Source organism: Vombatus ursinus, unplaced genomic scaffold, assembly GCF_900497805.2.
Source record: "Vombatus ursinus unplaced genomic scaffold, bare-nosed wombat genome assembly UNPS02014818.1, whole genome shotgun sequence".
Taxonomy (NCBI): Eukaryota; Metazoa; Chordata; class Mammalia; order Diprotodontia; family Vombatidae; genus Vombatus; species Vombatus ursinus.
The window spans coordinates 2,486,149-2,496,692 of record NW_020954596.1 but is presented as its reverse complement, the minus strand read 5'-3'; the positions used below and the strand labels follow the sequence as shown (position 1 = coordinate 2,496,692).

General features: G+C 38.8%; 1 protein-coding gene across 3 annotated transcripts in view; it reads right to left on the bottom strand.

Moving 5' to 3' along the window:
- Positions 1-10,544, bottom strand: part of CUNH20orf194 (chromosome unknown C20orf194 homolog) — a 170,525-nt gene that overhangs the window by 104,136 nt on the left and 55,845 nt on the right. For all 3 annotated transcript variants that reach the window (XM_027836287.1, XM_027836288.1, XM_027836289.1), the window contains one exon: positions 4,012-4,110. In XM_027836287.1, the coding sequence (XP_027692088.1) occupies positions 4,012-4,110 (99 nt within the window). The remainder of the gene's footprint in view (positions 1-4,011; positions 4,111-10,544) is intronic.

Below are 10,544 nucleotides of genomic sequence, written 5' to 3'. Positions count from 1 at the left end.
GAGTTCCAGGCTGTACCCTGCCCAGGAGAGCTGAGGTTAAGCCTCAGCTATTCATGCCATAAAAAGAATTTTGTTAGAACAACACATGGCATCAGGCTATCCTGAATCCTCCTTGCATGGTCCAAAAGCCTAGTCTGCTTCTTGGTTATTCAAACTGCTGACATGACTCCTCTGGTTCCTAGTGCTGACCCCCTCCATTTCCCCACCCTTCACCAGGTCTCACAGCTATTTTACATAATTTGAAAACTGGAAGGGATCACAGTATCCATCTAGTCTAACTCCTACACCGCAGAAGTCCCCATTATAGAATACCCAACAAGCGGCTGTACAGCCTCTCCTTAAGGACTGCTAAAGAAACGGACCCCATTGCCTCCTGGGGCAGTCCACTCCACTTTTGAACACTCTCATTCTTGAGAAGTTTTTCCTGACATCCAGTCAGAATTTGCTTCTTTGCATCTTACACTCAGTGTTTCTAGTTCTGCCCTCTGGGGCCAAATAGAATATAAATCCTCCTTCACATGACAAATTTTCAAACAGCTTAGTCTTCTCTTCTTCAGGGTGAACATGTCCAATTCCTCAACTGACCCTCATAAGACACTGAATGAGATACAACCTCTGTGAAGACTTCTCAGGGTGGTGACGAAAAGACTGTCTCGAAACTAGAGATAGGCTCTGAGAGAACGAACAGGCCACAAGTTTAATTCGGCCCTAAACCCTCTCCTGATTGCCACTGCCATGTCAGCATTAGGTATACTAAATAAGGACATGTATGTTTGGATTGGCTATACGTTGTTTCCTTGTTCTTTGGGAATGGGAAAGATTTTCACTCCTAGAATGTAAATCCACCTCCCAGCCAATGGGAGTAAGGGATAGTGGCGGGTGGGAGTTTCTTGTTTGCATTAAGATATGTAACCTTGCTTTGTCCTTTGTGCCTCGCCTCTCTCCTGCTGGTAGTGTACTGGAGGAGCAGACGCCCCTTCTCGCAAGACTGTAAGAAAGAGTAATTTTTGCTTCCTTGAGAAGTCTCTGAGTTTAATTGTGTTAGAGTCGCTGTACCACACAACATGGACTCTGGCCCTTCACTATCTTAGCTATTCTCCTCTGGATACCTTCTAGTTTATCAATGTCCTTCTTAATCCGTGGTGTCCCAAACTGAACACAGTATTCCAGTAGAGGGGAGAGCACAATGGGCCTATCACCTCCCTACTCATAGAAGTGATATCCATCACATTGCTGACTAATATTGAGCTTGCATGCACTAAAACCCCCAGATCTTTTTTAGAACTGCTGTCTATCAATGCCTTCACTATCTTACACTTGTGAAAGTGATTTTTTGTGCCCAAGTGCAAGACTTTACATTTATGCCTACTGAATTTCATCTTATTAGATTTAGCTCAATATTCTAGGCTATTAAGTTACTTTTGGATCCTGTCATCTGATGTGTTAACTATCTCTCCCAACTTTGTGTAATATCTAAATTACTGAGTACATAAGGCATGTGTTTATCCATGTCACTGATAAAAGTGATAAATAGAACATGGTCAGGCACAGATCTCTGGAGACATCCTGCTATGTTGACACTGAACTATTAACTAACTGTTCTTTGAGTCCAGCCATCCAATCAGTTCTGAATACATCTGCTTGTATTACTGTCAAATCCCTATGTCTTTATCTTCTCCACAAGAATAGCATGTCACCTTTATCAAGAGGTTTGCTAAAATCTAGGTAAGCTGTATCTGCAGTACTCTCCTCTCATCTCCTAGTTTAATAAGCCTGTCATAAAGGAAATGAAGGTGGTCTGCCATGACTGGCTCTTTGTGATCAATACTTCTCTTTCTTCATGTTTACCACCCATCTCTTTAATGATCTCTCTTAGAGTGTCCTCAGGAATCAGTCAATTCCACTGACCTTTAGTTTGTAGGCTCTGATCTCTTCTCCCTTCTTGAAAATCAAAACACAATTTATCCTTCTCAAATCTCTACCTCTCCTATTTTCCATGATCTTTCAAACCTCACTGGTAGTGGCTCAGTCATCATATTTCTCAGTTCTTTCCTGAGGATGTCATTGAGGCAGGTGAGGTGACCTGACCTGGATTCATCAAGGACAGCCAGGAGTTCTCTTACTGTCTCTCTTCATTTATCTTGCATATCCACTCCTTGTTGGTCATTCCGTCCACTCTGAGCAAAGACCTTTTCCCTTCCATGATCCTCTCCTTTCTTGCAATATAGCTTAAAAACCATACTTTTTGCTGTGTTTAGCTTCCCTTGACAGTCTGAGCTCATCTGAGTTTCAGTATTCCTGATGCTGATTTTTACAGGAACATGCCATACTCATATTCATTCTCTGTTACCTGGCCTGGCTTCCATCTTTTGTACATTTCTTTTTAAAATCCAGGTGAGTTTCCTGTGCATCCACATTCAGACAATTCCTCCTCACTGAAATTGTTTCCCTCTGTGTCTTCAGAATTCCATTCTTGATTATAGTAACTCTTTTTGTGGTGGCCAAGAATTGGAAATTAAGGGGATGCCCATCAGTTGGGGAATGGCTGAATAAGTTGTGGCACATGAATGTAATGGAATACTATTGTGCTATAAGAAATGATGAGCAGGCAGACTTCAGAAAAACCTGGAAAGACTAATATGAACTGATGCGAAGTGAAGTGAACAGAACCAGGAGAATGTTGTACACAGTAACAGCAACACTATTCGATGATTAACTTTGTTAGACTTACCTTTTCTCAAGCAACGCAAGGATCTAAGACAACACCAAAAGACTCCTGATGGAAAATGCTATCCACATCCAGAAAAGGAACTATAGTCTGAATGCAGATCGAAGCATATTATTTGCTCTCTCTTCTTTTTCTTGTTGTTTCTCCCATTGGTTCTAATTCTTCTTTACAACATGACTAATGTGAAAATAGGTTTGATATAAATGTATATGTAGAGCCTATATCAAATTGCATGCTGTCTGTGGGAGGGATGGGGAGAAAATTTGGAACTCAAAATGTTGAAAACTAAAAAGTAATTTTAAAAAAAGATAAAAATAAATTTTTTAAAAAAGAATTCAATTCATGAGCATCTCCCATCCTTTTTGGAGTGACTTCCTCTGGAACATTTTAGTCCATGGGATCCTACCTATCTTTTTTCCAAACTCTTTTAAATCTGCTTTCCTAAAATCTAGGATGCATGTCAGACAACATCCAGACTACCTTTCCTTTTCTATCACAAACTCAAGGAGAGAAAAGCACTTCTTACCCACCTCAGGTTTCCATCATTCCCACCCCAGGTACTAGTTCCTTCTCTGTTAGTGAGAATAAGATACAGAATAGAATTTCACCCTGTTTGTTCTTCTACCTTCTGAAGGATATAAGTATGTCTACAATAAGTCAAGGGGTTATTAGCTGCTGTTTTTGGCAGAGAGAGAGAGAGCTTCAGCAGATGTCTGAATGGTTAAAGTCCCATACCACTATTCTGTCACGTCTCTGTGCAGGTTTGTGATGTTTCCCAAACTTTTCATCTATTTCCCCTTTCAGAATGGGTGGTCTATAGTATACTCTTATGATCACCTCTGTTTCTCCCTCTTTTGACACAAAATACGCTGATATCCTTCTATCCTTTATTTTTTCACTGTTCCTTCTAGTTTCTCTAAAAGAGGGGGCTTGTGGTACCTGGGGAACCAGCTAGCACAAATATACTACTTATACCTTTGTGGTCACTGTGAGACCTAACTAAAGAGACCTTGGTGATTAAGAACAAACCCCATACCTAAAACAGAACTCTGTATCCCAAAGACTCAAGAAGCAATATGCCCACTTTTCTAAAGCAACTATCTGGGAAAGTCTAGGGGATTGATAGTGGGAATCAATCAGCAGTAACAACTCTAAATTTAAAAAATAACAGCCTCAAATCATAAACCAACCAACCCTCTGTCATCCTATGTCATTATCCTCCTCCTCCTCCAGTCATTTCTTCCCCACTTCCCTCACTGTCCTCCCTAACTATACATACATACCTCACCCGCTTGGAACTCTGAAAGTTCCAGCAGGAAGGGGATTTCTGTGTCAAAATTAGCAAAGAAGTTGGTCCACTGGTGTTCAAAAGTCATTAAATCCTAAGAAAAAAAATAGAAAACAGAATTTATTGGCTTTTAAAAATATACATAAAGAGAATATTACTTCAAAATACAGCACTCCGAAACAAAATCAATCTAATGGATCACAATGGTCAAATATTGACAAAGTCAACAGGCACCTCATAAGAATATTCTGTACTGATTAGGAGAATGTAGTGTAAGGTGAATCTGTCTGGAAGCCCACATAAGAAGGTCTAGTCCTCAAGCACCAAAAAAATCCTATTCTAAGATGATTTGGCCTACCAGGCACAGCCCCTCAGGCTGGTCCTCTGGTGAGGATCTAAGTGTTTCTACCCTCATGGGTTACAAGGTCACCCAGTCAAAGGCACAGCCCTAGCCTGTATTAAAGGGAAGCAATGTCAGCCAAGTTTCATTCTGAGTTTGCAGGAACCTCACTCAGATCCTTCTTCTAATCTGAGTCTAAAAATATATCTCTGAGTCCTAGGGTAGTGACATTTTGACTCCCCTTCTGCTGGACCCCTTCTGATTACTAAGAAATAAGTGCTATTGGAGGATGTGGCCCGGGCCTAACATTTCCTGCCCCACCCCCAAGTTTAAGACTCTATTCTCTTTATGCACACAAGAAGAACAGAATTCAGTGGTTTCCCTATTGTGTGCCTACCATCTCTTACGAAAGGAAAAGAAGGGGTGAAGAGACTGGATTCTTTTCCTTGTCACTAGAGATTCCACCTATGTAAAAAGTAAAGCATGTTCAATGCAATAGAAGATGGAACCAGAAGTAAGGAGAGGAAGAGAATAAAAAGCATTTGGCTGAGAGAACACGGCATGAGAGGCAGGGAACATCTTGGCTTAAGGATTCTGTGACGTAACCAGGCTAGAAATTGGAGGAAAAGCAAAGGGAGAACTTCCAGAGAAGTTCCTTGTTACCACGGCAGGGATGACTGAACCTAAGTCACTAAGGCCAAACCTGCTTAAGAAATATCTGCTGACTCTGAACATGCTTAAGCCACGACCAGGAGAACAAAGTAGTCAAGAGAGGCGCAGAAAAGCTGAGAATGAGATTCAGGAGCCTTCATTCCAGCTTGTTTACCCAACCCCTGGGGGGCTTCTTTTTGGTCACTCAAGTCTTACTCCAAAGAGAAACGAAGAGCTAAACACAAGGAAAATCAAGAAAACACTGAGTTGCAGAAGCCAGCAGCCAACAGGAGGCTCTGAAAGATATAGAAGCCAACAATTTTCTAGCAAAGATTATTATCAAAACCAGGCTTAGCTTTCATAATCAAACTCCTGAAAATAGTGATTTAAAAAATCTAGTCCCAGAATGGACAATGTAGTTGAAACTCAGTCTCTCAAAATGGAAATTTTAGTGCCTCAGCTATTAAAGATAACAACACTGGTTTGTTAAATACCAAGTCTGGACAGATAAGCAAGATCCTGAAGCAAAACACAGTATTTCAATATTTGATAAACCCTAGAATACTACTGGGAAAACTAGAAAGCAATTTGGCAGAAATTAGGTTTAGATTAATATCTTACATAATACATGACAAACTAGCTCCAAATGGACATGTGACCTAATAATAAAAGGCAATATCATTTTTTAAAACTATAGGAATATCAGTTTAAAAACCTATAGGAAAATGGAAGAAGGTACCTATTACAAAAATGGCTGGGGGAAGGGAGGGAAATTCTTAACTAAATAAGCAACCAAGGTGATCATAAGAGATTAAAACAGTCTATATATCAAAGTCAAAAACTTTTGTATGATCAAAATTAATGAATCTAGAAAAAAAACTATGAAGTGGAGAAAAGTCTTTATATCCAATATTTTTGATAAAAGTGTGATATGCAACTTTTATTGGTAACTGGCACAAGCACATAAAAGTACATGAGCTTTTCCCCACAAGATAAGTGATCAAAGATATAAAGTTTTTGCAAACTATCAATAATCATATTTTAAAAGTTCCTTATCACTAAGAAGATAACTATAAATTAAAATAATTCTAAAGTTTCTTCTAACTCCAATCAATGTGACAAAAATGATAAAAAACAAAAACAATCAGTGTTGGAGAAGCAATGAGAAGATAGCCATACTTATACACTGGTGGGAGAGCTTTGAAATGGTCCAATAATTCTGGGGAACAGTTTGAAGTTATGTGAAAGCAGTCACTAAGCTATGCAAATAATAGTATACTAAATATACAATGACAATTCAGGTTAGAGAAGGAAAAAAAAAGATATAATCCTCTGATATGATCTATATAAGTCCCACTACTTATCACACATCACAAGAAAGTCAAAGATAGAAAGAAAGCCCCCATATATACTAAAATATAAATAGCAGCACTTTTGTGGTAGCAAAAAACTGGGAACATAAAGGGACCTATATCATTTGGAGAATGGCTAAACAAATTGTGGAATGAGAATATACTGGAACAATATTACACAATAAATATGAGGAATTTGAAGAAACATGAGAAGATTTTTATAAACTGCAAAGTGAAGTACATAGAACCTGAGAACAAACCCAATCAGTCAGTAAGCATTTACTGTGCATATGGCACAGAGACAGATGCTGGGGATACAAAGACACAAGCAAAACAGTGCCTAGACTAAGGAACTTACATTCTATTAGGGAAAACAAAATGTATACATATAAGTAAATACAAAATAAATACAAAACATACAAGTACATTTGTAAAATATACAAAAGTATATACAAAAACCATAAAGTAAAAGTATATATAAAGTGAATACAAAGCGGTTCTCCAACAAAACCCTAGGTATGGGCACTAAGACTGCAGCTCAGCCCCTTAGATGGTTCCTATCCAAAAAGATACACAGCTATATTCCTCAATTTCCCTAGGGCACCCATTAGCAACTTTTGTTGTTATTATTGTTTGACCTTCATTCTAAAAGAGGACCACAACATTAGGAAGGTGATGCTACGACTTGCAAGTGAATTGAAGTGAGGGAGGGCTATGCAGAGTCACCAGCCTCACTTTCTCCTCTGGAGAAATCTGGGTCTAGTGGCAAGATATAGATCAGGATGACTGAAGATGGCCCCAGATATAGTAACTTTTTTAGTTTTTTAGTCAAAGAAACTTTGCTTTATCTTTAGTTCTCTCTTCTACTTCATCCCAAAATGATAACACTAGATAGTTCTAGATATTTTACCTGGTGACTCCAATCTTGATTTGGATACATTACAGGAAGCAGGAGTTAAGCACTGTTCGTATTCTGAATCCCTAAGCCTGGCCCCTTAGCATTTAGTCCCAAAAAGCAAATGAAATTTCGAATAAGTATGTCTTAAATTCAGTGCCAAATGATGGTCATCCATTCATTCCCTCTCTTACATATCACTGTTCCTTGGATCTGCCAAACTAAAGACAAAATATCAAAGACATCAAAGTCTTAGATGTCTGATGGGCTGTAAGAGCTTCACAGAGTTATGTGCAAAACAGAAAAGCATATCTCCAACTCTTTTCCCCATCCCATCTACACTGCAAATCACTTTTTTTTTTCAATTGGGGTTAAGTGACTTGCCCAGGGTCACACAGCTAGTAAGTGTCAAGTGTTTGATCTGACACCAGATTTGAACTCAGGTCCTCCTTTAGAGCCGGTGCTCTATCCACTGCGCTACCTAGCTACTCTCACAAATCACTTTTTACAAAGCTTTTGACTACTTCCTTTTAATCACAAAAGGACTGAATGAAGATCCAAGGGGGAGATGGAGTATCAAAGCATGAAGGTGGACAAACATACTACTGATAGTTCAAAGGAAAGGGCACAGAGCAGCCTCAGAGTCAGATCAAAGCAGGTAAATATCAAAATCATCCTCTCTTAAAGATCTCGAGAGACAGATTCCACAGCATCACTTTAGGATCACTCAAGGTTTACTCTATTAGTCAAGAAATTCCTATGTTCGACCCAAATTTTTGCTGCTGTGATTATAATAAAACTCCTTCATGTCTACCTCATAGAACTAACTTTACAGACCTGAAGATAGCAGTCTAGTCCTACCACCATATGCTCATAGGCATGAGAAAGGTAGAACATACTTTTGAGATCATCAGGCATCTAATCTAACACACTCGTTGTACAGTTGAGAAAATTAGTGCCCAAAGAGGTTGAGTGACTTCCCCAAGGTCATCCTGGTAGGCATCACTCAGTTTTCTTGGGCAACCGATTGCTTTTCTGTAGTACTGATCATTCATCTCTAGGGGTACTTTAATAAATCTTTTCTGCAGTATGACCATATGCTCTTTGAAAAAGAGTTATACCTGGAAAGACTTACATGAACTGATGCTGAGTGAAGCGAGGAGAACCAGGAGAACATTGTACATAGTAACAGCAATATTGTGCAATGACTAACTTTGATAGACTTAGCTCTTCTCAGCAATGTAAGGATCCAAGACAAGTCCAAAAGACTCATGAGGGGAAATGATATCCACATCCAGAAAAAGATCTATGAAGTCTAATGCAGATCTATTTGCTCTCTTTTTGTTTCTTTTTTTTTTGTGGTTCCTCCTATTGGTCCTAATTCTTTTTACAACATGACTAATATGAAAATATGTTTAATATGAATATATGTGTAGAGCCTATATCAGATTGTATGCTGTCTTGGGGAGTGGGGAGGGGAAGAAAGTTTAGAACTCAAAATCTTATGGAAGTGAATGTCAAAACTAAAAATAAATTAATAATTTTAAAGAAGACTTACAGGTGGACATGGTCAATATGTTGGTTGGTTTTACCAAAATGCTTTTTTTTTTTTTACTTATTATGTTGTAAACTTTGTTTTTAAGGAAGGGCTTCCTGGATAGGGGAAAGAAGGAGAAAAATATATTCAGAAATGAATGTGGTTTAAAAACAAGAGGCATTCAAAAAAACCCTCCAAAATTTTTAAAAAGAGTTATGGTTTAACAAGGTTCTGGTTAGTGTGATTGGTTACTGGAATGTCATTCCTGTCCTCCAGACAGCTAACAATCTCCTACCAAATTTAAGATCATTTAAAAAAAATGATCCTATTTATCACCTGAATGACGGAATCAAAATGGACTCTAGGATCAATTACTAGGTGACATCATTGACAACTACCCCTTTGGGTCTATCCTTCATGTGAAAAGTTAATCATGCTTAGGATAACCCAATGAAACAGTGACCCTCCCACACCTCCCCTATATCTCAATGTCTCTACAAGATCATGTCAGGATTCTTAGGTCTTCTAACTATGGGAAGCTGTAAGGTTGTAAGCCATTAGTCACAGCAATAGCCCAGATGGGTTGAAAGAGGTTCGGAACCTGAGAGCAAGTGAAGATTGTAGGGTCCCAAGAGATGGCTGCTCTCTTACCCTATTCTTCTTGCTTACACATCTGGATGCAAACTTTAATAGACGGTTCAAAACTGATTCCATTTTGCACGGGTACAAACGCACAATTCACAGAAATGGACACTGTATATGTAGACAACTAGAGCCAACTAGGCCTGATGTGGAAGGGAAAGTCCACCTTCCCAAGCCTAAAGAAGGCTATATGTAAGCAACCAGCTGAAACAGCTATCCAGGTCAGAAAAGTGAAGCAGAACCTAAACCCATTAACACGTCCTCTGGCCTTCCTACCAGTGCAAAGAACTCCAGCATCAGACATGTGTGTGTGTGTGTGTGTGTGTGTGTTCTTTGTCTCCATTTAAAAAAAAAAAACCTGTTTGATCAAGGGAAAGCCAGGAACTCATGAAGAAAACTAGACAGAAGCAGCTCTCAGTGTTGGCCATCTGGGCAGTCACAATAAGATAGGCTTAGAAGCCAAAGGCCGCTTTGGAGGTTTTATCAAGTTGGTTAGCCTTGACCAACACAAATCTGGTGAAAAATTTGCCAAATGGTCCAAATCCCCAAAGCTTCCTACTCAAGAAAGAGTTATTCCTTATGAACTTTTCTCTGTGCTCAAATAAATGCTAGATCAAAAAGAATAAAGGGTACTGAATCTGCAAATGGTATAGAAAGAATATCTATAATTAAAAACCTATTGTATCCCAATTGATAGTCAAAGGATATGAACAGGCAGTTCTCAGATGAAAAAATTAAAGCTATCTATAGTCATATGAAAAAATGCTCTAAATCACTATTGTTTAGAGAAATGCAAATCAAAACAACACTGAGGTACCACATCATACCTATCAGATTGGCTAATACGACAAAACAGGAAAATTATAAATGTTGGAGAAGATGTGGGAAAATTGGAACACCAATGCATTGTTGGTGGAGTTGTAAACTGATCCAGAATGAAGAACAATTGGGAACTATGCCCAGAGGACTATAAAACTGTGCACACCCTTTGACCCAGTAATACTACTTCTAGTTTTGTATCCCAAAGAGATCATAAAAATATTTATAACAGTTCTTTTTGTGGTGACCAAGAATTGGAAATTGAAGGGAGGTCCATCAATTGGTGAATGGA